Below are 26,975 nucleotides of genomic sequence, written 5' to 3'. Positions count from 1 at the left end.
CTCTCCCTTTCTGGTCTTTAGTTGTTTGGGGTTTTTTTTTGTTTGTTTGTTTTTTTTGTTGGGGTTTTTTTTGGGGTTTTTTTGTTTTTTTTTTTTTTTTTTGTTTTTTTTTTTGTTTTTTTTTTTTTTTTTTTGTTTTTTTTTTTTTTGTTTTTTTCTTTTATATGAACATGTTGTCCCAAAAAAAAAGCCCTATAGCTGTAGTTTATCTTTAGTGACTGTTTAGTGTGAATACCAAGCAAGTAAGTTACACCCTCAAAAATAATTCTTGGCTTTATTTTGTTCATGTCTTAGCAGACTTTGCAGCTGCCATTATGCTTGGAAAGACTTTCACTTTGGAAAATTTTTGAAGACTTTTATTGTTTAGCTTTATTGCATTCACTGCTCATTCCAGATATGTTAATACTCAATTGCAATATTTCCTAAAGGACAGTTCCACTGATTTATATCTAATACCACTTCTGATGGTGTCTACACTTGTAGACCAAATGTACTTGGGTGAGAAGAGCCCACTCCAAGCCATCAAATAAAGTGACCCTGTCCAAATTGTTGGTTGGTGGTCCTGGGCTGGAAATTTCTGGAGAAACTGCTCAGGGATCTGAGCAATCTGAGCAATCCACGCCCATGGGAGGAATTTATCAGTACAGATAATGCAGCAATTCCCTGTGTATTTGTAGTTGTGTGGTTACAGACAGCCCAGCAAAGGCCAACCTCCACCTTCTGCACTGAGAGCCCCACAGATCCTTCCAAGTGAGAATTACAGATCTGAGGCGAGAGTTTCTTCTGCAGCTCTTCCTTCCCATCTCCTGCTCCCCTGAGCAATTCCATGTGTCTTTGCCCCTCTTCAGGGATGTGGGGATTTGAATTTAAGGCATTCGAAGCAAGGAAGTGAGTCCTTGGAGGACTGTGTGTGACTTTGCTAGGTAGAAGAGCAGCATAAAAATTGAAAGGGAGAACTGCAGCAGCTTCAAGTTCAGCCCCTGCCAGACGGCCTGGGACAGCTGTGGGAGCAGAGTGAGCACTGCAGGAGCTGCTGTGGGTTTGCTGTCTCACTTCTGTAGCTGTGAGCTGGACTCTTTTCCCTGTGCCTCACTCCTTTCCCTCTCCTTTCTGCTACTTCATCTCCTGTACACTCACCTCTTTTTCAGGTTTTCTCTTCTGGGTGCTCTTCAGGTCATAGTGACCGTGGGAAATGAGGTGCTGTGGCACCTCTGAATCCCCTCCCTGGAGGAGCAGAGGGAGCACAGAGGTTTTCTCTTGCTTGGCTGTGGCTGCACTCGTGGCTGAGTGCAGAACTTGGTGCTAAGTATGAAACTCTTGAATGCATCCAGGGCAACAAAGCTGGTGAAAGGGCTGGAAGGAGTGTGGGGAGCAGCTGAGCACTTTGGGCTTGTCTGGTGTGGAGAAAAGGAGGCTGAGGGGTGACCTCATTTCCCCCTGCAGCTGCTAGAGGAGGGGAGGGCAGAGAGAGAACTGCTGATCTCTTCTCCCTGGGGTCCAGTGGCAGGATGTGTGGGGATGGTTCAGAGCTGCTCCAGGAAAGGTTTACTGGAAATTAGGAAGCATTTATTTACTGAGAGGATGGTCAAACACTGGAATGGGCTTCCTAGAGAGATGGTCGATACCCTCAGCCTGTCAGAGTTTAAGAGGCATTTGGACATTGTCCTTAAGATCATGTTGTAACTTTTGATCAGCCCTGAAGTGGTCAGGCAATTGAATTAGATGATGATTCTGGATTCTCCTCTCCTCTCCTCTCCTCTCCTCTCCTCTCCTCTCCTCTCCTCTCCTCTCCTCTCCTCTCCTCTCCTCTCCTCTCCTCTCCTCTCCTCTCCTCTCCTCTCCTCTCCTCTCCTCTCCTCTCCTCTCCTCTCCTCTCCTCTCCTCTCCTCTCCTCTCCTCTCCTCTCCTCTCCTCTCCTCTCCTCTCCTCTCCTCTCCTCTCCTCTCCTCTCCTCTCCTCTCCTCTCCTCTCCTCTCCTCTCCTCTCCTCTCCTCTCCTCTCCTCTCCTCTCCTCTCCTCTCCTCTCCTCTCCTCTCCTCTCCTCTCCTCTCCTCTCCCAAAATCCAGGGCACTGAATATTTCATGGGATCTTTGGGAGGTTTGGGGTACTGTGGCTTCACAGCACAGTCTGGATTAGCACATTTTGCCCCCAGACTGCAGGCAGATGCAGAGATCAGCCAGTGCACTATCATCTTTAGCAGTGTTTCAGAGCCACATAAATCCCCCAGGGTACCAGCAGGCCAATATTCTATTCTGGATATAATCTCTGAGTTAAATACCTTCCTCAGACATCCTGACCATGCTTCTGTAGGAGCAAGAGACAAATCACCAGCTCTGTTAAAAGCAGGACTGAACCCAATTCTGATAATCCTTTGGCATTACAGAGGTACACTTATTTTTTTCCTGTATGTGTAACTTCTCTGCCTAAATTAAATCTAAATCAAAAGGTCATTTTATGTTGTTTGTCTGCGGGTCTTTATTGAGGAATGCAAGGCAATTTAGCAGACTTCTCATTCAAGGATCTTTGAACAGCATTGTCTGGCTGCAGAAAAAATCCTGTGTGCTGGTGTGATGCTTTCTGCACACAGAGACTCAGCAGCTGATACTAAAGGCACTCAGCTGATGTACCCCAGTGAAAGGTATGAGCAGCCCTTCCTCAGGCAGGCAGTGCAGTCTGGGTGATTTGTTTGTGTGTGGAAAGGTCATTAAAAAAGAATGTCAGGGCAGGTCCATGGGGAGACAAAAATGTGACTGGCGGTGTTAGAGTGAAGATCCAGATTGATGATTATTAGCTATTGTGCTTTCTGTGAATTAATACTATTTTCTTGTTTAGAAAGCTCTCATAATTAAGATATTCTCCTTGCTTGACACAGAAAGCATTCTGCAGACTGTCTGCTAATACCAGTTCAAGGCACCATTGCTTGCACAGGACATGACTAATTAAAAAATAAATCAAAGGTTTGCTATTTTTAATCTTGTAAATATTAAAAAATAAACGTTTTGTGTTTACCTCCCCTCATTGGTTAAAATTGATGCTTTTGATCTCCTCACACTGCAGAGGAAAGGGAGGGAATGTGCATGGTGCAGTGGGAAGGAATATTGCAATTTCATTTTTGATTTCCAGTTAAGGAAGTTTTACCATCAGGCAGGATTCACACAGAAAGTGGGGATAGAGGTGTGTTGTGTTACCTCACACCACTCCAAGCAATTATTCCAGGGCTATGGATTTCTTCTTACAGGGGTGCTGAGTCTAATTGCTGTGTGGATCTATGAATTTTTTTTTCAACCTGATAACTTCAAGAAAATGGGGAGATGTTAAAAAACTGAGATGATTAATTCTGTCATTGTTTCCTGGAGCTAAACACCAGACATTTTAGCAACAGCAAAGTATGACTTGAAGGTATAAAATGAGCTTCTACCCCAGACTTCTCATTCCCTAAACCTTACTTCTGCCAGACTGGGAATGCTGGTAGGAATGCACCCAAAGCCATGGCTGGGGAAAGAGAACTTCTTCCTGTTCATTGGGATCATATCAGTGGATTCCCATGGGCTCACAAGGCACAGGCAGAGCTCGAGCATTCATCCAAGTGGGAATTGTCTGGCTCTGCCCAAAATGGAATCCATTTTGACCCATCTAGAAATGGTCAGTGGCAGTTTCACAGCAGTTTTGCAATGGAGACAGCACTGATTTTATTTATTAGGTTTTTGCCTTGGCTTGAACAAAAAGGCTCCTCAAATAAATAAATAAATAAATAAATAAATAGCTTCTCAAATGCTAACTAAAACTCCCTGTGTAAGGCCTTTCTTTTCTGTGCAAATATAAATCCATTAATCTATTATTTTTCAGCTCACACTTTACAGATGCAATAATACCCAAACGTGCTGCTTCAGCACATAATAATCATTGCAGTCCTGCAAATCCTAGATTTACCTTGCTTTGAGTCGTATTTTGGGGCTGCTTTCTACAGAGCATGTAGGAAAGTATTAAATTGTAAACAAAGTGCAAGAGGTGCATAAATCCCACTAGTTTTAGTTAAAAATAAAACCCAGCCTGTCACTTCCAACTTGATGATGGCTGATTGAGTGTGCCTTTTTTAATTGTCTGCCAGTGGCTGTGATTAGCAAGCTGGCTGAGTTTAGGTCCCATGCTAAGAAAGACTGGAGGAACAAATTCAGGAGATGCTTAAATATATTCCAGAGGTGGGCATAGCTGTCAGGAGGGACAGGGACGTTCTGGGAAGCACCTGAAATAAGCTGAGTCCCCTATTATTGCACTTCTGAGCAACTTACTGAAAGCTAAAAATATTCAGTGCATTTAGGAAGGAATATATATTATTAATTTGTTTTCTCCCCCATACTTTACTTCTCAGAGCTTACAGCCCTAGCTCTTAATTTGTTTCCCTTCCTGAAGATAACAAAACTATAAGATAGGTTTTAGTTGCAGGTTACTGTTAAAAAAAGGAACACTGTGAGCAGTTATGAAAGCCTCTGATTCTCTTAACTCCTTAATTAAACTGTCAGTGATCTTTTGATATTTTGAACTTTGGGACCTCCTCTCTGACTTCTGGGTGAATATCAGATTTTTTTATTAGTACTCCACAAAGCTGTCTCAGCTGCCAAAAAGGTTCTATATACTGTTTCCTGTATTAAATTTCGATCAGTCACTGTACCTGCAGAGCAGGGGGACTTTACCTCTCTGTGCTCTCTGAGTACATATCCCTTTGGAAGCAGTCCATTGTCCTCTTTTTTATTATGAACAGCACTCCTGTTACCTCAGGAACAGGAGCCTAAAACACTTCACACTCCCTTAAAAATGTGAAAATGGGGACCTAAGCAGCAGATGACAGCAGCAAAGAACAGCCATTTCTAATCAGGATATTTCTAACTGATCAGATGAAATGAAGCCTTTTTGTTATGAATAAATTTTCTTTTCCATTCATTCCCACTGCTTCCCTCTCAGTGTGCAGACATGCAGTTTTTCTTGTCCATGTCCCTGGCCTTAGAGCATCCTGTCATCTCCATAATTAATTTCTGAGTCTAACCTCACTATTTTCACCAATTCTGCCTTCCTTGACTCTGTGCCACTGTAGTGAATTTCCATGTCCATTGTTTGTCTGAGGTAAATCCATTTTTAAATGTGACAGTTGTTGGTCAGAGCAGCTCAATTATGAATGACCATCCTTCTCCCAGGCTGTATTGGCCATCCTGCCAAGGAAGGCTACACTAGAAATGTAAATGGATTAACTGAATCATGCATGTTTTTCATGTGTGAATAATTGTCTCTGTTCCCATTTAGTGAAGGACTCAGCCAACAACCTCAAGATGTTCTACAAAAGTACATGAATAATAATTTACAAGCTCAGTGCAGCCATGCATTAATGTCCCAAACAGCCTGGCTGAGCTTGATGAACCATCAGCCATAACTTAAAGCATTTGTTAGAAATCTCAGTAGCATGTGCCCCATGAAGAGCTTCCTGCCAGACCAGTTGGGCTCAAATTCAGTCCAACCTGTCAGGCAGCTGCTAATAGGGATGGTCAGGAATCTGCTAGGACAGAGACTGGGCTTGCAAAACCCCAACAGCCTTCTTTAGCCTTGCTGGCCTTCTGGAGGGCAAGATGCTCTGGCCCCATGGATCAGCCCTGACCCATGGGGGAACACAGAATTACAGAATCACAGAACAGTTTGGGTCACTTTGGCTTTAAAGATCATTTCCACACCTCCTGCCATGGGCAGGGACACCTTCCACTACAGCAGGTTGCTCTGAGCCCCATCCAGTAAGGGCTCGAACACTTTGAACATCCACAGCTTCTCTGGGCAACCACGTGCAAATCCTCCTCACAGGGAAGATTTCTTCCTTAAATTGAATCTAAACCTGCCCTCTGGCAGTATAAAGCCACTTCCCCTTGTCCTGTTACTGCATGCCCTTGTCAAAAGTTCTTCTCCAGTTCTCTTGTAGCCCCTTTGGATACAGGAAGGGGCTCTCAGGTCTGTCTGCCTGGAGCCTTGTCCAGGCTGAACAAGCCCAGCTCTCTCTGCCTGTCATCATAGGTGAGGTGCTCCAGCACTCTGAGCACCTTCATGGTTTTAACATCCAACAGAGTTGCACATTTGTCCCCCAGCATCTAAGGCAAGTGGCTAATCCCCTGAGGAGAGTCAGCCTCCTGGACAAGGATTTCCTGGGAGAAGGTGACTGAAGAACTGCTGTCTTGTGTGGGAGGCTTGGGGTTAGCTGGATTTTTTGGACATAGAAAAAAAAAAAAAACCTCAAAGAGAAAAACAGGGAGATGCTTTAGCCAAAGTTTCTGAGCTCACAAGGAGCTCTGGGAGGCAAACACAGCATCTGAGATGGAAAATAACAGAGGTAGAGATCTGTACTTTTGTGTAGTGTCTTTTTACATCCCTGCAGCAGTGTTTATCCTGCACCAGCTGGTGTTTCATTAATTGTGTGTGCACAGGGAGTGGTAGAAAGCAATACAAACTGTGTGTAAACAGGGTGAAGCATGGCCAAAAATAGGGAAATAGAGAATCGTCGATATTATTGATTGCAAAGACCTGTTATTTGTGCAGGTACAGGGTTTTCTTCTAGCCCCAGACAGGAGGAGGAGATTGACTCCAGTTTTACATGAGGTAATTTCTGATCACTTTTAAAGCCAGGTTTTCCAGAGTATACAGTACTGAGGATTACAAACTAATTTGTTTAGGTCTGGAGCAATGAGATAAGCAAAGGCTGCAAAACCAGCAGGCTCAGCCCCTATGGAGCATCCTGTGTCAGTGCCTGAGTACATGGAAGGGAACAAAAACTCTGCAAGTGAGCTTTACAGAGATCCACAGCTGGCAAAGAGGAGATGGCTGCCATACAGATAGCAGGGAAGGTCACCAAGAAGTACGTGAGAAAAATGGAAGGAGCTTTCCCTGAGTGTGGATGAAGTGTGGAGACCCCATAGAATGATACCCACAAGCAGGATATGGTCAGATGGTTCAAACCCTTCAGAGCACAGCCTTAGCTCATTGCCATGAAATCCCAGGGATTGATTTAATGCAGTCATTGTGCAAGTGGGAAGGAAATGGCTCTTCACCACACCATCTGTTCATGCCATCCCCATAACCCCACCAGCTAGCTCTCCTGTGCTGCCTCTTCCTCCTGCGGGTGCCCTTCAAAAATAAATGCAAGGCTCTGCAGAGTCACTGCTTGCCAAGTGCCTGAGCCACATCTCCTGAGCTGGGAAAACATGCAGTGGTCCCTTTGGGGGCAGGGAGAGCACTTCATCCCCGGGGGTGTGTGTCACATAGGCAGCCCCGTGGTGCTGTCCACAAGTGGCTCTGCCACAACTGTCATCAGCAGCTCCATCTCTGCACAAGTGGCTTCAGGGAGCAGCACTCTGAATTTTCACATGGCTGAAGCTGTGTTTCCGTGCTGTGGTAGAGAGCTCACTGTAGCTCTCCTCCTGGCTTTCCCAGCTGTGAGTGCTTTCCCTTGACTCTGCACCAGAAAGGAAGAGCTCTTCACTGGTGCACATTTAAGCAGGAGGAAACATTAGCAAAATCTTTGAAATGGGGTCTTTGCTCTCTAAAAATTAATTTAATTTGATCATGCCATAAATAGAAGGACCCTGCTCTGCTAACAATTACAGATGCCTCTAAAAAGCTGTCATTCCTTCAGTCTCCTGAGCTGTAATTCCCGAGTCTCCTAAGCACCCTCAGTGGCAGAGCTATGCCAGCCACTTAAGGCTAAAGGGAGAAGTTTTAGGTGAAAGTAGCACATCCTCTTCATGGTATATTTCTTCTTGACAGCATACTCCTTAATGTTTGCATGCTTGTGTCTTGGGTCTTTTTTTTTTTTCTCCCCAAGTGGTTCCTCCCCACTGAAGCAGTGACTGTCATCATATTAAAGGCAATTTCAGTGTATTCCATCAGCCAGCACTCCTTAATCACACACAGCCAACTAAGAGCTCCCAACTGGGAAAAGCTTTGCTCTTGCTGGGTGAGATGTTTCACTTGAAGAATCCCTGGGATACTTTTTAAGGTTATTTCACCAAGCTTTCTACAGTTAAATGAAGTAGATATTAAAAGTTTAAATAACCCTTTGGTCTTATTTTCCTGTCAAATTTGGATTTCCCAATGGTTTAACTGAGTTATTTCACTTCTATTGCGTAGTGGGCTGACCCTGTCTTTCAGAGGTGTTAATCCTTTCCAAGTCTTGATTTCAAATTAAAAGAATTGCCAGGTCACTCTGCCAGTGGATTTTGAGCTGTGTCTCTGAGTTGAGAAGTAGAGATGTTGTTGAATTGCCCCAGCACATTCTCCCTGGCAGCATCCCTGTGGCTTTGTTTGCAAGGCATCCCATGGGTAAAGTGGGCACTGGGATATGGTCACTGGTCATTTGAACTTAGGTTTCATCCAAGAGATCTGTAGATAGGGAGTGAATGTCTGAGATTGGTTTAGACAGCTTCAGTCTTCTCTGATATGGCAATAGGCTGTATAGGAAAGGGAATAACTGAGGGAATTTTGGCAGGATTGGCTGGCTGAGCGCAGAACCACGGTGCAGTGTGAGCTTTGGGCTTGAAAACAGAGAGAGATGAGCGCAGTTCTGAGTGCAGCCTAATCAGAGAATCACAGAATCCCAGGCTGGGTCAGGTTGGAAGGGACCTCAGTGGATCATCTGGTCCCACCTCCCTGCTCCAGCAGGGCCATCCCAGAGCACAGGGCACAAGATTGGAATATCTCCAGTGAGGGAGACCCCACACCCTCTCTGGACAACCTGTTCCAGTGCTCAGTCACAGCATAGGAAAGAAGTTTTCCCTTGTGTTCATGTGGAATGTGCATCAGTTTCTGCCCATTTTCTCTTGCTTGGCACCACTGAGAATAGCCTGGCTTCGTCCTCATGGATCTGGCCTTTCTGCAGGGGGACACTGCTGTGGGACAGAAGGAGTCCTGGAGCCCTTCCACATGGTGTGACATAGGCAGGCCCTCACTTTTAGCCCCAAAAGGTCAGGTCCTTGACTGGAATCTAGAAGCAAATGGGAAAGAAACAAATGATTGCCTATCCACCACTGTAAATCTGCTCTGCTCAGGAATACTGGAATGTTTTTCAGTTAGCTTGAGTCTGGAGTCAGTGACTCTCTCCACTAAATTGGTCTCTGTTGCTAGCCCTGGTTGAGGTGAGGAATAACTGACAGTGACTGAGCAGCATGTTTTACCTCCCTGTTGTGTAACACAAGGTGGTGTCTTGGCTCCTCTAGGTACAGAGGCTGCCCCTTGTCCCTTCCGTTTGGGTTTTTAAAATTCTTTCTTCATATCTGACTTAGCACTTCCAAACAAAACTGATGGTGTTCTACGTTGCATGGTAATGGAAGTGCATTGTTTTAATTGAAGCCCCTGCTGTAAAAGCTTTTCAATAAATTAACAAAACCTTGAAAGTGATGAAGTCAACAGAGTAGCTGGGGGCACATTCCATATAGAACCAAGGTTTCTGAAAGCCAGGTAGAATGTTCGCAATGTCAGAAGCAAGGCTGATAGCAATGGGTGTTATTTTTTATTGGGCCAGTTGGATATAGCTGGGAAAAAAATCAAAAATCTTTCAGTTGCAAAATGCTTTTTCAGGTCTGAAGACTTCAGATTAAATTTCAGGCACTTTATAGTCTGCTACAGTAATATTTAAGTTAAAAAAGAAAGCCATAATGATTCCAATTTATTTAAATTTCTACTTAAAGCAGACAGCAGAGAGTAGTATATTTGGGGAACAATTTGCAATTCTTTTGCTGATGTATTACTTTGTAAATGGAGAGACTCTCTTAGGCATTTAGTGAGACCATTTAGTCTTCAGGCAAAAAGCAATAAGAGGCAAAAACACAGAGAAGAAAACACAGATTCTGCAAATCCTCTCTGCCCATGTTCTGTGTGGCTTTGTGCTGGGGATGTGCACAAGCAGGGCTGGCCAGAAGCCAAACATGAGGATTTTGATATTTTTCATTGGAATAAAAGCACAACCTTTGTCACTAAATAAACAGAAATGGTTCTGCCTCCCTCCTCACCCCTCTTACAACAAAAACTTGAGCAGCAGTAAGTTATCTTGGTCTGGATTTTATTTCAGCAATTAACTGCAATTAAAGGGGAGCCCTTTCAATTATTTCAAATCCAGAACTCTACACACCAGACAGGACAGTGGTGAAAAGCAAGATTGTTATTATACTAATGAGGTTTTTTTTGTTTTTATTTTTGTTTTTTTTTTTTTCTTCTAAAAATATATGTTTAATCTTTTTGCAATATGGATTTTCCTACTATAGGGGCTTTAGGTTGGAAACCTTGGTTCCATCCCCTCAGCTTATCCACTAAACAGCTCAATGACCCTGGGCCAGTGATGCATGACCTCTCTGTGCCCTGCTGCTGGCCTCTGGCACAAATGGCAGCTACGTAAATCCAGCTTCCCCCAATACAGGGAAAGGGGAGTGCGGGATTAGTGCTGCATGTTGTTACTGATTTTCTGCTCCAAGTTAAATCAGGCTGAAGAGCAACTTGTAAAGTCTTTTGGCACTTTTCCCCTGTTTCTGCAGTGTGCCCCAAGCTCAAACCACCCTGCTATCATCTGGAGGCTTTGAACTGTGTTTCCCTCTCCCTGCCCAGGAGCGTGGCCCCCTTAGGAGATCCTGGGAGAGCTGAAGGCTGTTTTCTTCTTTTAATCATCTCTGGTAAAATGCAGAGACAGTGACTAATCTGCAGCACAGATGAGTGTGGATCAATTGGCAGTGCTGCTGACTGACATTTCATTAGGCCAGTGCCAATAGCAGATATTGATCCAGCAGCCAGTCAATATAAGTTTGCAAGGACCCAGCCTGCCTGATGGAGTTGGGAGCAGTCCCGTGGAAGAGGGCACTGTCTGGCAGTGGGCACAGCACCTCTCAGCTGGGCTGGGAGGCAGTGGGAAGCTCCCTCTGGCTCTTGAGCCCTGGGGTACCTGATGGTGATGTGCTGGCAGGAGATGTCACCATCTCCTTACATCAGTGGGGTTCTCTGAAAGTCATGAGATGGTCTGGTTGGGGTGGGTGGAGGCTGTCCTTGCTGGGATTCACTTCCACATGCAGTGAAAGCTCTTGGGTCTAATGGGCTTGGATTTTTAGCCATCTGCAGGGCCCCTCTTTCCCCCTCTGTAAGTACCTCAGCTTGCCTTCTTGCAGGAGAAAGAAACATCTGCAAAATGGAAAAAAAAAAAAAAAAAAAACAAAAAAACGAAATCCTGTCAAAAGGAATCTGCTCTTCTCTCTGCCTTAATGCCAGACAAAGAAATAGGAGAAATATCTCCCTTGTCCTTTGCTCTCTAATAATTGCATCCTCAAGGAAGAAAAGAGAAAGGGGAAGGAGAGATGAATAGGTGATACTCTCCAAGAAGAGCACATCTGCAAGTAGTTTGCTCACCCACCAAATGACCAGTCCAGATCAGACTTGTTTACAGGGGAAGGTTGTTAGGGAGTGAAGGAAGGTGTGAATTTAAATCCCAAAGTGGATAAACCTAACCAGTGAAAGGGAACAGGGATCCCCACAAGACACTGCTCAGTAATATTTACACTGCAGCAGTCATACTCAAATTGTCCTCTGCTCAATTTCCCCATGTTTATCCAACTCTGTGTTATATACAGAAAACAGATTAGACTCTGACTCAATGCATTATTTCAGCTCTCCGATCCAGTTTTGTCTTTTTATTGAGTTCAATGTAGGATTTAGGGTACTGAAAAGGAATTAGGAGGCTAAAGGTGGGCTTCTTTGCTCCCAGTTGTGACAGGAGCCCAAGAGGGGCTGTGTGTGTTTGGACCAAGGTCACAGTCCTGAGGCCACAGAGATCAATACTTCACTCTGCAATGGACTGACCCTAAACAAGGCCAAGCAGCAACAAACCCTGGCTGAAACCCACCATAAATTCATAAACAGTGTAGCCTTTCTGGTTTATTGATTGAAATAATTTTGTATGTGGAAGGAGCATTTTGCTCACTTGGATAGCATTGCCAAAATCATTCTGAATCTGTTTGCTCTGCAACATGCTAAAGCATCTGCTGTTTGGTTACAGCAAAGAAAACAGAAAATAGTGAGTGAAAAAGCAGCAAAAATAAGAGATCAATTCCAATTCCAGAGTCTCATTTAAAAACAGTGGCAAAGCTCTTCACTTCCAAGAGTGCACAGTGCCCTTCTTCAGCATCCCTTTCCAAGCAGACAAACAGAGCCCAGCAGACACCAGAGACAACAGCTGAACCTGCAGCCACAGGAAATCCATGAGTTGTTTTCCCCTGGGATATGAGAAGATGGAGGCATCTCTGGGCAGGAGGTGCTCAGGCCTGAGTGACTGAAAGAACAGCAGAGCTCCTGATTCAGGAAATGGAGCTGCTCTCAGATAACGCTCTTCTACTTGGTGGAAAATTGTATAATTTTGCCAAGGGAGGAGAAGGTTTTGGCATTTCTTTTGGAAATCTGACTCCATAGCTCAGCCCACACTTGGCTGAATGTATAATCACACCGTTTAAAGAATCCATCGTGCCAGCTGAGTGATCTGACTGATCCTTCCTTGCAGAGTAGGTGTCAGTAGGTGTTAGTACCTTTAATCAATCTGAGATTGATGGCTCAGGGGATGAGGACAGGACTTCATGTGGCCACTGTGCACTGCCCTAAACATCTTAGGGCAGCAGTGCCCTGCACCCTTGATCTTGAGCTGAAACCCTGAGAACACCTATGTGCATTTTTTCAATGACTGGTTTGTTGTTTTTTTTTTTTAATGAACTGCCTCAGTTTTGGCAACAGGCCAGCACAGTGACCTCTCTCTGCTGTCAGCCATGGGTTTTGGTCTCTCAGTTGTAAATAGCAGTGACAGAGGGATTTCCAGTTAATTGGGGAAATGAGGGCAATGTTATTATCCTCTCTTACACTGGGGGAGATGAAGAAGCAGAGTGATTTGTACAGGACTTCCCAATTGGCTGAAGGTCAGGCCAGCAGGATAATCCATCCCTGTGAATCCCAGCCTGGTGCTCTGTGTGTTTGGCCACGATGCTCTGGGGACGTCACAAATGAGACTTGGATCTCTGCCCGCTTCTCTTCTCTTTCTTCTTCCATCCAGACATGTTTTAAATGAAACCAGGATGGCTTCAGATCCATACCAAGTTATGAAGTAGATGGGTCAAACTTTCAACCACTTTCTTCTTAATATTCACAAATGCAGATCAGCCTAATTGGCTGCCAGCGTGCACAGATGTCTCTCTGCAAGAGTGCTCAGGTGCTGTGAGAATTGATTGTGAACATGAAATGGAACCAGATTAAAATTTGACCTACAGTAATCAATTTCTAAAACCACAGGACAAGCAGTAAAGAGATGATGGAATTTCTGGATTTTGGAAATCAGTTATTGGCTGTTGTTGTGCTTTTCTGAAGGGTGTCTCCCTCCTTATATTTCCTCATTTTTCTTTAGATGAGCAACTTGGGGGACAAAGATCTTTATTAAGTCATCATAAAAGAATGAACCTCTTCCTTGCACATAAAATGCCATTAAATATCCCTTAAAAGGGCTTTTTCAGCATAATGGAAATAATTCTCATTTCCTTGAAGCTACATCACTTTGTTACTTGGATTGGAAATCTTCACATCTTTTGCAGGCCAGTTCAATAGTTGCTTAGGAAGAATGTATGTGAATACAGTTTCTCCAAAGCAAAATTACAATGTGCTTGGTAGGAAGCTTTTGCTATAGCATGTTACTGTGTCTGTGAAGTCAGGATCAATGGAGATTTGCAGAAAGGCTATTATTTACTGTTTCTTTCAAGCAGCTGCAGAGACTAACCTGCAGAAATCTTTTTTCCTCCAAAATCCAGCATGAAAGACTGTTTAGTGAAACATCCCTATCCTGGAGATTAACTAATTGCTCAGCAGTCAGTCATTTTCACTGCACAGCCAAGGACAGCGATTCCTTTCTCACATGCAGATGGAGCAATGGTTTAACACAAAACAGTTCCTGGGATAGGAGGATTAAGGGGAATTTACTGGAGAGCAATTAAAAGAGTTGTTAGAGCAGTTTGTTTTTGAGGCTGAATTTCACATCAAAGTGAAGCTATCTGAAGAGTGTACAGAGCAGAGGAACAATAAAGCCATCATTTCAAACCATCTACTCTGCATCCTTGGAGTGCAGATTAATAAAGTGAGCTAAGAGTTTATAGAGATTTGCAGGAGTGAATTAGGGGAAGCAGCCTAAAGGCTTGTGTGGGGTCATTTCCTATTAATCCATTTCTGTCCAGTCTTTCATAGTTTGACTTTTTAAATTCACATTTTAATTAATGTAAACAAATAAGGAAGATTTCTAATATAATGGAAGTTTTTTGTTTTTTAAAAAAGAAAATATCTAAAAAATAAGATTTTAAAGCATTTTAGTATCAGGTATTAGTAATGTCTTGGGAGCTTTCTGAAAAAAAGTCTGAAAAATAAGATTTAAAAGCATTTCAACATCAAGTATTAATGGTGAGTCTAGTTCTCTGGGACCTGCCTTGATTTTAAAAACACATTTGTTTTGGAGCAAGCCTTTTCACCAAGGGTTATACATTAGGAATTGGGTTTGACTGGCCAAGTTTTCAGAATATCAGAAAAGAGCATCCCAGATATGCCCTGTTTTGACAGCTAAAGGCTCCTAGAGGGGACCAGTCCTCAAGAACTGAGGGGTGAAGCATCCTAGACCCCCCTGAGCCATCAGAGCAATGGCCTGGGAAGGGTGGGCTGGGTTTGGCAGTGCTTCATGCCAGTGGTGGGAGTGATCCAAGCAGGATCTGTCCTACAACATCTGGGAGTGGGATGAGCTTTGCAGTGCAAAAAGGTGGGTGGACAGAACAGACACATCTCAGGTGGTCTCCAGTTTCCTAGGGGCTGTGGGAAGGGCATCTCCATTGCCCTGCTGGAAGGTTTTCCTGGGAAGTGTAGTGAGAATAAGGGGGAAGGGGTGGATTTCCTTTCCCTGCTGTTGGTTCATCCAGTTGCTGCATCTGATTTTCAACAAGCTCTCACTGAGAGCCACCAGTCTGGCAGGTTCTCCTGGGCAATTGTGGCTTGTCCTCCCTCTGCAGCTTTTGGAAGAATAAAGTTTGTCTGTAAGGACTGGCTGGGCCCTGAGGCTGTGGGGAATTCATCCCAGCCAGGAACTGGCAATACCCCAACACGCTGGGGTGGAAATAAAAATAGCACCAGAGGAAGGGTGCAGAACACACACGCATACACAGAGAAGAACTGTGCAGGAGGCTTTTTTTACATGCTCTGCACCAAACCCTGACATTTGCACTGCCAGAGGTGGGGATTTGAATCCTCCATCCCCACCCTCTATGGAGGGTGTCTGCACACAGGCGACAGGCATGGAGCTCCCTGTACAGACACCAGAGACAAGCAGGCAGCTCAGGGTACAGCTTGTCTGACCTGCTTTAACATCCAGCTGCAGGTGAAATGACTCACGCCTTCCAAGTGCCTTTGTCTTCCTCCCTCCGCTGTGCAGGGCTCCTGGAGGGTGAGTTCAGCTGCAGACAGAGGCTTTGTAGGTGAGCCCTGTTCTGAGTGTCTGTGCTCTGGAAATTGGGTGTATTTTATGGAGCAGGAAATGTATTTATGTATTATGTATTTTCAGGAGCAGGAAATAGCACACACGTCTGCGCTGGGGTATCCTGTGTCTAAATCCTGGATCTGACATAAATCTGCCTTCTGCATTAGCATGACAAAAATGTAAATTACTTTTGTACAGTGCACTCCAAGATGTGAAAATTAATAGTATTTTTTGCAGACGTCTTTATGGAAATTTATGCTGTATGGCCTCGTAGCATTATTTCCAAAGAAAATGAGATCTGTGTTATTGCAGTATTGGATATTGGTTATGCCACTTAAAACTTTTAAAATCCATTTGACAGCTTCAGCTAAGCTTGTGTAAATTCAGGCCAAAGAGGCAAGGGAAGGCATCTCTCCTATTTCCAAAAACAAACAAACAAACAAACAAAAAAAAAGGCAAAAAGACTTATATAAAAGGCTGCCAAGACCAACACACTTTGTGAGGACACTCTAATTTCCTTTTGTATGGGAATTAGATATTCGTGGAGGAGATGGACCAGTCCAAGCCCTTCTGCTGGGATCTGAAAGCTGGTGAAGGAGCTGCTGAGTGGGTCTTAGCCAGCTGCAAACCAGCTGCCAGCTCTGCATGTGGTTCAAGGAAAGTGCATTTCCCTGAGATCCTGCCTCCATCACTTGGGAAGCTCCAACTCACTTTGTATGCTCATCCCACTTACTCCATCTGCAGTGTTTTCAAGTACAGCTCTGGACCTGTGCTACCAGATGGGTCCAGGTTAAAAAGAGCTCTATATTTCTTCAGATTTATTAACCTGGTTCAGACTTGATGATCTTGATTCCAACCTTAATGATTCTGTGATTCTATGATTCTTATCTCGCTGATCTCAGATGCCTTCTAAGAAGTTGCTGTATTAAATAGGAACAAAAATACAGGGATCTGGACAAATACATTGGTTGTGGACAATCAGATGCAAGGGAGATGGGGCTTCTACAAGACATTGATGCAGACAGGATGATTACCCCTGAAACAAACTTTTGAGAGATCATCAGCACTGACATCAGCCTGGTCTGTGCTTTAATGAGAGTGACCTGTGGTTACTGAGTTAGCTGTGGGGACTGAAGTGTGGTGTTTCTGCTGCAGAAATGTCCAATGAGCTGAGTCAAACCAATTCTCCCAGGACAGGGTCTTCACACTGTGAAAATCTTTGCTTTTTGATGGCTTTGTGTGGCTCTCCCTCCCTCCTTCCCTCTCTCCCTCGCAGTCAGTGCACACACGCTGCATCCATCACCATGACAACTGTGTTCCCTTTGGATCCATGGCTGTCCCTTTCTGTGGATTTCTACGGAGAGGAGCAGGCACAGGTGTAACACCACTAACAGCAGCATGGGATGTTCAGGCACAGGACAGGATGATCTCTGGCCAAACACCTGCCACTTTTTATGTACTCACTGTAATTCTTCAAGACTTTTACCAGCTCTGTAATCCCTTCACGTACCTGCCTTGGAGTCACTTATTAAGAGATCTTTGTGTAGATCTCCTGTATGGAGCAAGGTCATGGAGGGATGATTTTCACAGTACTGCTACAAAAAAAGACAGCAGACAAGGGATGCATTTCAAAGCCCCTGAAAAGGCCACAGCTTTACTCTTTAATTCAGCGTGTGTGGCTGAGCTTAGAGCTGTCTCCCTGACTCCTCATTGCTGTTGCTCTCATCTGCACTTGGCTTTGGGGCTGGTTCTACGAGCTGGCACCTCACAGGAGCTGCTCCAGCAGTGACACATCCATTGCCAGTAGCTGTGCTACGGTGCCACTTTGGAAGGGACAGAGCTCACACTCACCTCTTGGTATGGAAGGGAGGGAAAGGAGCCTGAGGTTGAGATCAGATGAAGAATCTCAAATTGCTGTTGTCTCCTCCATGCTTGCCTCATAAATAGAGTATTTCAGTCCCCATGGCTGGCTAAAAGTTAACTGCATCTTTGCCAGCTCAGTAATTAATGTCATCACTGTTGCCCCTTCTACCCAAAATAAGTTCACCAAGAGAAACCCAGGCACCTGATCCCATGGGACAAAATTTGTGCCACGTGGAACAGCCTTTCACAACCTGATCCATAAAGGAAATGGAGTCCTGCACTTAATGTCTGTTACATTAATGAATTTAGAACTTGGTGTGAGACAGGAGTGTGGCTCTTTACTCCTTGAAATAAACTCTATGCACACTTAATTCAGCTTCTTCTTTGAAGATTGTGACTGTTCCTGGGACATACATTTGGGCAGGCCTATGTGTAACTTCTCTTAGAAGGCTCAGGGACAAATTAAATAGCTCATCCAATTTAAGATTTCAAAATAATGCTCTCTCAGTCTGCAGAGAAATGTCAGATTGCATGAGATGTTTTTCTATTCTTATTTATAAGAAAAAAAAAAGCTGGTTGAAGTTATTACACATTAATAGAATTAAGTTTCCATGTAAACATTTGTAAATGTAAACACATTTTAACTATTCTGGTTTAGTTTAAACCACTGAGGAAGCAGATTAAATCCGGCCACATGAAAAATCTCCTAATATGGAAAAAATTGTTAATGAGAAATAACTTGCTCTGTTAGTGCTGCAATTCACATCTTGGTTTTTTCCTTCAGTTATTTGTCTGTGTAGGATCTTTTCTTTTACTTGTACATATTCTACTGCTCTCAAGTACTCCTGACCAAAACTAGATCCTTGCTGTGCTAGAGGTGCATCTTCCTTGGTTGAGGGGAAAGAAGAAGGGGAAGCTCTCCATTGGGTGAAATGATTTCCTTGGCAGAGCAGTTCAGTGGGAGGGTGAGGACCAAGACCTCAGTCTCCATCCAAGTGCCATTATCCCACAGGATCAGTTGGGATGTGAGGGTCTGCTTGGTTATGCATTTCAGAGTGAAAAAGAAAATAACAAACAGCTATGAACACATACAGGTTACATGAGAAGGCCAAGGGGGGAGTAGGCCCAGGGCTGTGCACCAGCCCACCTTTGCTCCATTGGAAATAGGGCTCCACTGAGGTAGATCAGTCCTGAATTCTTGACTCTCAGCTAACCCCTGGATTTCTGAGTCCCTGGGCATTTTCTACACTAATTCAGCATTTGGCAGACCTGCTTCTTCAAAGGAGCTGCCCATAACCATTCCAGGCTGGAGCATTTTCTGTCCCAAGAGAAGAAAAGGGAAATAATTCATTGAAGAGCTCTGTCAGCTTGTGTCCTGCATGAAGCTGAGAGAATATGTTCTGAGAAGGTGACAGCAGGGCTTTGTCTTCTGCACTGCATGGGCATAAAGGAGGGGTAAAGCTCACGGATGTCAGTGGTTAGTGGGTCCTTGGCCTCACACAGCCAGACCAGATTTGCATTGTGTATCTGATGGCATTTGCCACCTTGGCCACCCATCCCTTTCTGCTGTTCCCAAAGTGTTTGCCCTGCTCTGAGTCACAGCAGCACTCGGGCTCAGACCCCGCTGCCACTGGCCTCAACCCATCCAAACAACACCTGGCCAAGTGGTTCTGGGGCAAAACTCTTCACAGTCATTTCCTGATTTTTATAAGGACACACTTCAGGAGTATGAGGTACAGGTGGTGTCAGGTTAGAGAAGTTTTGGCTTTTCTTCTGCCAAACCCAGCAGCAGCAGTCGCTGGTTATTATATTTTGTGCAGGGAGATAACCTCTGTCTGGAGAAGGTTTGAACTGAGTCTAGAAGAGGGACAAAAAAACCAAGATTGGATGGGGGGGGGGGAAAGGGAGCTGAGGGTAATTTTCAGTGAAGTGCAAGCTTTGGGAGAGGAATCAAAAATTGCTGCTGTGGTCTTTGTTGTTGTCATTCTGGCTATTATAAACATGCAGCAGGACAGAAGTTGTTAGAGTTGCCTCCTGCCTTTCCCAATGGCACATCCAGTGCCACACTGGCCAGGGAAGAGCCGTGGGCCTGTGCCAGACTGCTGGAGCTGCCTCCCTTCCAGCATCCCTCACTACCTCTGGACAGCAGCTGCCAGGCACAGGCTGGCTGCAGGAGAGCAGGGTGCTCAAGCTGTGAAACAGATTTGTGGCCAGAAAGCAGAGGAATCATGGAAACGTAGAACGGTTTGGGTTGGAAGGGACTTTAAAGATCATCCATTTCCAACCCCCTGCCATGGGCAGTGACATCTTCCACTTTCTCAGGTTGCACAGAGCCCCGTCCAACCTGGCCTGGAACGCTGCCAGGGCTGCTCTGGGCAACCTGTGCCAATGCCTCACCACCCTCACAGTAAATAATTTCTTCCTAGCTTCCAGTCTAAACCTACTCTCATTTTAAAGCTATTCCCCCTTTGTCCTCTCCCTACACAACCTTTTAAAGCATTGGGTAGAGGATGTTTCCCCCACTGCAGATGTTTTCAGGGACTCAGCACAAGGCAGAGCAGCACAGCCAAATGGGGACACCAGGAGAGGAACCAGCCATGTCCCCTGAGACACACCCTGGGGACACATCCTTGCAGCTGGTTGCTTTCACTGTTCCACGTTCTGCCAGAGGTGCTGTGCTGCCCTCCGGGGCAAGAGAGGCACAAACAAAACATCACACACATCTTCCAAATGTGCCTTTAGAGAGTGTGGCTTCAGTTAAATGTAATCACTCAATTTTGAATCAAGGGCAGTTTCTCATGCCATTGTTTGCTCTCTCCACTGGCCCGAAAGAGAGAGAGAATGAGAGAGAGAGAGAAGCTCCATGAGGGCAGCTGCTAATAAAGGGGAGCCTCCAAATGAGGGAATGTGTCACTGCATCTAGGTCAGAGTAGTCAGATTAAAGTAACTTCCATGATTGTCCCTTGGTTTTGTTTATATTTTTTTAACTGGGCTTCTAATAAGCAAGTTAACCAAATTATTATAAGCAGCTGTATCTATCAGCAGCAGGCAAGGATGTATCTACTGCATTTGAAAGCTCTCTAATGAAGCTTTGAAGTCCAGCTCATTCCAGATTCATGCAGTGAAGGATCTGTAGCATCGTGGCACTTCTCCGCTGACTTCTGAACATGTGAGACTTGAAAGTAAATAGAAACTCAAATATGGATACTCAGGTTGATATTTCAAAAACCTACAGCTGACCGACAGAGGGTTTTATTTGTGTGTTTCAAGGGCTTTGTTTTCCTTTTCTTACCACACTATCCCTTCACAGTCCATATTTGTATTTAATCATAGGCTGCTTTTCACAGTGTTGTCAAACAGAGAACCAGTTTCCCCACTCTGCCTCAGTCCCACATTCAAGAAAACTGGATGAACCTAAAAAAAGATAAAATCATATGAGTAACATGCAAAAAATAAACAAAAAGGTTTTGCTCAGCGGATCCTCCCCCAGCTTGAGGCTCAAATTCCATTTTCTGTAGCAGCCTGAGACATGCTGCCAGGTGAAATAACTCAGAATTAAATGGCATGGCATGCTGAGATGGTGGATATTGCTGGCTTTTAGAGCCACACACAGTCCTGTTACACTGCTTCTCCATGGTGCTTCCAATTCACCTACACACATTAGACATACTAATTCTGCAGTAAACACTTGTAAAATGTGTGAAGCCACACATGTGGCCCATGGGGAACCTAATTGCACCCTCCAACTTGCCTAAAAAACCCTAACCCTAACAGCAAAACCAAAAAGTATTGAGCAAGCTGGGGTTTTCCAGCCTCTGGAAGGGTGTGTACATTGAATTTATCTTGCAGCTGTGTAGTCCCTGCTGAATTACTGTTTCCTTTTGATCTAAAGATAGTGACAGAGCAGGTATGAGTGTGAGTAATGGGTAGGTTGGCATCACTGTATTTGGGTTCTTTGTCAATGGCTTTCTTCTCTTTGTTCAGTTTCTTTCCTTCTGTTGGTGTCAGGATATTTTTAGTTCTTCAAGTAGTAGTATCTTCTGCATCAAGAAAAAAGACGTAACCCACTTTTAATGTATCCTGTTAAGAAAGTGTGTGTCTGTATGTGTACATAACCTATCCATAGTGGTTAACCTTGAGGTTGCTGTGTCTTGATGAGCTCCATTTGAATTCACTACAAAAAACTAAGATGGGAAGGAAGATCAGAATTAAGAATAAAGAGAGAAATGGCTGTTCTCAAGACTTTTTACCCATCTCAAATTAATATTTTCATGTGATGTCCTTTGGGTCCTGACTCTGTTGTGGATTTATCCCCCACAGATCATCTTCAGGAAGATCAGCGATGTCAAGAAGGAGGAAGAGGAGCGCCTGCGGCAGAAGAACGAGGTGACGCTGAGCATCCCTGTGGACCACCCTGTGCGGAAACTCTTCCAGAAATTCAAGCAGCAAAAGGAGATGCGCAATCAAGGCTCGACCCACATCGACCCCGAGCGGAGCCAGCTGCAGGTGGAAAGCAGGAGCGTGCAGAACGGGGCCTCCATCACGGGCACCAGCGTGGTCACCGTGTCCCAGATCACGCCCATCCAGACCACCCTGGCCTACATGAAAACCAGCGAGGCCGTGAAGCAGAACAACCGCGATGTGATGGAGCTCAAGCCAAACGGAAACGGAGACCAGAAATGCCTCAAAGTGAACAGCCCCATTCGGATGAAAAACGGGAACGGGAAAGGCTGGCTTCGGCTGAAGAACACCATGGGCACCCACGAGGAGAAGAAGGAGGACTGGAACAACGTCACAAAGGCCGAGTCCATGGGGTTGCTGTCCGACGACCCCAAGTCCAATGACTCGGAGAACGGTGTAAATAAAAACCCACTGAGGAAAACAGACTCCTGTGACAGTGGAATAACAAAAAGTGACCTTCGCTTGGATAAAGCTGGTGAGACTCGCAGCCCCCTGGAGCACAGCCCCATCCAGGCGGATGCTAGGTGTCCTTTCTACCCCATTCCTGAGCAGGCCTTACAAACCACGCTGCAGGAAGTCAAGCACGAACTCAAAGAAGATATCCAGCTGCTAAGCAGTAGGATGGCTGCCCTTGAGAAGCAGGTGGCAGAAATTTTAAAAATATTGTCTGAAAAGAACGTATCCCAGCTCTCTTCCCCCAAGTCTCATTTATCACCCCAGTCCCCTCCCCAGATACCCTGTCAGGATATTTTTAATGTTTCAAGGCCTGCATCACCTGAATCTGAAAAAGATGAAATCCACTTTTAGCATATACCTATGTGTATATATGTATACAGTATATATGCAGAGGTGTATATATACCTTTATACATATATATATATATATATAAATGTGTGTGTATACGGTAAATATATATACATATATATTTTCACTTGCATCCAATATGACTTGAAGACACCAAGGATTTTGATATGTAAATATTGCATGTCCAGCTGGATTCTGGCCTGCCAAAGAAAGCAATTATTAACATAGATATTGCTTGTATAATATGCAGTTGACTGCATGCACACTTTACATTTATTTATAATCTCTATTATGTAATAAAAGAATGACTTTTGTTTAACAAAGGCAATGTACTATTTAAAGAATCAGGGTCTAACCTGCCAATATTGCCATGATAGTTTTGATCTCAGGCTGGGTGAATTGAGCTTTTATTTCCTCACTGTCTTTTCTGCTGAGTTAAACAGTAGATTAATATGACGTGAAGGACATGTTCAGGCTCCTGTTAGTATTGTTTCCTGTTATCATTCCATGACAATATTCTGTATATTTGGTGATGAATTCCCCTATTCCTCCTAAAGGGAGGGCTCAGATCAGTGGGCAGGGAAGGGCACCGTGCCTGGTGCTACGATGGATCACTGGAATTTATTTGTGTGGGTATTGTGCATGCACAGCCTTTTATTTCAAGTATCCTCCTGCTCTTTTAACATCGTAAGTAAGAAATAATAAGAATAATAACAATGGTGATTTACGTAACAAAATGAAACTAACAGAAACTCTCTCAGTTGCACTCCCTGAGTGTTTGGGGGTAACTTCTTTCTTGAAAGCCTCTTTTTACTGATGCCATTTTTACTGAACTGTTAGAGTAACATTATGTAAATTCTCTTTGCAGCACTCAGTGGTGGTGTCCGGTTCTGTCAGTATCTTCATTAGCATGTCCCATTTTTGTGGGGTTGAGGTTGCTCTCCCACTGTCCCCCCTATTGCCCCTGGCAGAAAGACTTTGCACGAGGTCTGAGCAAGGGAGAGAACACTCATAGTTCAGTTTCTTGGGAACCACATGAGCAGGTTTGAAAGCCTGAAGTTAAAAGGCTGCAGTAAATCCCCCTCCACTCTCTGTCATGAGAACATTTATCAGTCTGCAGCTGCCTTTAGAAAGAGAGAAAATAACTGGTCAGGATGTAATTCTCTTTAGTCCAAGGTGCTTGGATGATAACCTGTGGGTGGGAGAGTGGTGGTGGTGCTGGGGGGATGGAGCCTGCCTGGAGTGCTGCTCGTGCCTTGGGCTCGTGGAGGGTTTCAGTGCATGGAGGGGCCACGTTTCAGGAGCAGGCTTGCTCCCACACGTCCCACACGTACTGAGTCCCTCAGGTCGATGTCAGAGGCTCTGTCCCTCCTCTTAGCTGACTCCCATTGGCATCTCCCAGCCTTGGGCTGTGCTCAGACCCCCTCTCCACCTCCTGGGCTGGAGCTGCTGGCTTTGCAGGGCTGCAGCAGGGCAGGCTTTGCGTTCATTCTTGTTTGCTCTCGTTTGGAGCTGGACTTTTGGACCCTTCCCCTGAGTGTGGTGAGGGTTTTTGCCTCTCAATTTGCACTGGTTTGAATCCAGGTACACAAGGTGCATAGCAGAAATTGCCATTGCAGCTTCAGAGATGGTACCTGGTGTAGTTTGAGGCCAGCCCAGCAGAGCACAGTGGCTCCTTCAGAGAAGGATTCCCCCTGGCTCTGGCTTAAATGACCTCTTGTATCAAGATCCTGTGTTTTCAAAAGTGCCTGGAGTAAAACATGTATGTACCACAAGGCATCACTATGATTCAGTTATATCAAATACATGGGTATAATTAGTGAGCATTCTAAACACACACCAGTATTAGATCAATTTTTTAACATTAGAAAACTGGACTAAACAAAATCACTTCCTGAAAAACAAACAAAATCCCTAATACTCAACCAAACCATTACTTGGAGTAGTGGCAATTAGGAATCTACATCTTAGGGTGAACATATCTTCAACTGTGAAATCCAAACCCATAGAGCTCCAGAAGCTCATAAGAAAGCCAGAGAAATCATTGCTTCTTTTGTGTCAACTCGTGGAGGCTTTTTGGGAGATGATAGTTTTTTTTTTGTCCCATTTCTGCTCCTTTCTTTAGGAAATTAGAGATACCAAAAAGAAAAAAAAAAAAAGGGAAAAGAACAAAAAGCCACAGTAGGGGACAGCTCTTCCCAAAGCCTGGTGATCAGGCCACCCGCTCATTTTAGTTCTCCAGAGCTGCAGTTGCCTCTGTCAAAATTTTCAGCTGTAATTTGCAGCTGCTGTTCTGACACAAGTGCAAATCCATGACTCTGCAGCCATGGTTTGGACTGCAAGAACAACCTGCACCTGCAAAACAACAGCACCTCCCATTCCTGTGATAAGTCCCACCCTGGGACTCTGAAAGAATGGGGAGGTTATGGGGTTAGGGAGTTACAGGGTTGCTGCAGGAGTCTGCACACACCTTGTGGGTACAGTTTAAGTGCCAAGATGTCAAGTGTTGAATGTTCTTGCCTGACTTGGTCTGCTGGTTAAGACAGACACACAGCCACTGCCCAGGGCTGCCTGGTGAATAGCTGAGCCACACGGGCTCAGTCTGGGGGCCAGACTTTGTTAAAATTCCTGGAATACATGAACCTGCCATGAAGTGATGCTGTAAAAGAGACAGCAGGATAATGGGGGTTGGCTTTGTTAGTAAGCTTTAGCCTTAATGGCATTCCTCTGCCTTTGTGACAGACTTGCTTTTCTTTCTCTATGACTGATATTAATTCTAGGTAGAAGTGCATGGCATGCAAAGAGATCTCTGTTTAGGTTTATCTTGCAAGTCAGGTGTAACTTTGTGCCACTTTACAATGAGAGAATGTGTTAACAGGATTAGTCTGACCTTGGAAATCATTTGGGCAGGCCCAGAATATCTATTGCAGTTCAAGCGCAGCTTGAGTGGTTCAAATGTGTAATGGCTAAATATTGTAAAATACCAAGTTCATGAAACAAATACAGTGTCTCCAGGTCTGTTTCTAGTGCTGCTTTGACTCTGATATTCCAGCACTGTCCATTGCAAGTTCAGTGGAACCAGCTTGTACCTTGCACAGAGCAGTGGTGTGATGGGTGCCCTGCAGGCACAGCCTGTGGATGGGCTGTCCCAGGCTCTGTGTGCTGGGGGAGGCCCAGTTGGTGGGGTTGGCTATGGCTGGTGCAATTCTGAAGGACTCTGCCTCCAAAATCCACGTTGGGAGCATTACGTGTTGCTTCATGGAGTTGTCAGCAGTTTGTCTCCTATCCCCTCACCTTGTGCATGATGTGATGAGTGACTGGGGCTTTCCTTCTCTGTTAAAAAGCATGATTCACAGTCCTGTAGTTCAGGCTGGACTGAAAGCAACCACCTGTAGTCATTAAATGCAATAAGGACACCAAGGTGTCACTTCCACCCAGGCCAGTGCTCAAGCAGTGACACACCATGAGGAGGGAGCTCTTGGCTGCATGCTTTCCTTTCCTTTCTTGTAAGAACTCAAAACCTGTACAGATGTTCCTGACAGATGCTGGGAACAGCATCCTTAGCACCTACCCTGTGCTTTGTGTGTCCAAAGCATTTTACCTGCACACGAGTGGATTTTATCTTTCTGGACTTTGGAATAGAAATAAAATGTGTCCAGAAAATGTGTACAGAAAAGTAAACACTTCCCAAAGCAAATGAACTAGAGTACTTTTAATAGCTTTTTTTGTGTAATGTTGCATATAAGACATAGAACAGCACTTCAGGATAATTACTAAAAAAATAATATTGTTGTAGTGAGGATTCAGTTCTTCTGAATTTGTATGTGTAAATCTTTTTTTTTTTTTTTTTCCTGTCTTTGCCAGGTCACAGGGGTTAGAGCAGAGCTGATTCTGGAAGTGACAAACTTTAGCTTTGTCCATTTTTCTTTTCTGTGTTCTGCAGAAGTGGCACAACTATAGGGGCTTGATGCTGCACCAAAGTTTGGGCTCATTGCTAGATTCAAGTTCAGTCTTCATTTACCACCACATGGAGAGTGACCCTGTTGCACAGGTGTGAAGGTTGAATCTGATAATCAGAGAGGACTTTAATATGTATTTTGAATCCCAGGACAGTTTCAGAGGGCTGGAAGCTGCAGAAATAATGTTGTACTCTTTGCAAAGACAAGAGCAGTTGCCCTGGAAGTAACTGAGACCGTTCCACAGATGTTATCATTGCCTGGGTCAGAAAACAGATATTGTGCTCATGAAATAGCTTAGAGGCTTTTGGGGGAAAAGATGTCCTGAACTGGAAAGGAAAACAGAAAAAAA

At 44.5% G+C, this 26,975-nt stretch overlaps 1 protein-coding gene across 1 annotated transcript in view; it reads left to right on the top strand.

Moving 5' to 3' along the window:
- Nucleotides 1–22,866, top strand: part of KCNH5 (potassium voltage-gated channel subfamily H member 5) — a 148,207-nt gene extending 125,341 nt beyond the window's left edge. The window contains exon 11 of the mRNA XM_053945655.1: nucleotides 21,723–22,866. Within this exon, the coding sequence (XP_053801630.1) occupies nucleotides 21,723–22,670 (948 nt within the window). The 3' untranslated portion in view covers nucleotides 22,671–22,866. The remainder of the gene's footprint in view (nucleotides 1–21,722) is intronic.
- The last annotated feature ends 4,109 nt before the right edge of the window (nucleotides 22,867–26,975 follow it).

The sequence above is a fragment of the Vidua chalybeata genome, chromosome 6 (assembly GCF_026979565.1).
Source record: "Vidua chalybeata isolate OUT-0048 chromosome 6, bVidCha1 merged haplotype, whole genome shotgun sequence".
NCBI lineage: Eukaryota > Metazoa > Chordata > Aves > Passeriformes > Viduidae > Vidua > Vidua chalybeata.
The sequence above is the reverse complement of the archived record's forward strand: the minus strand, read 5'-3'. Positions and strand labels throughout refer to the sequence as shown.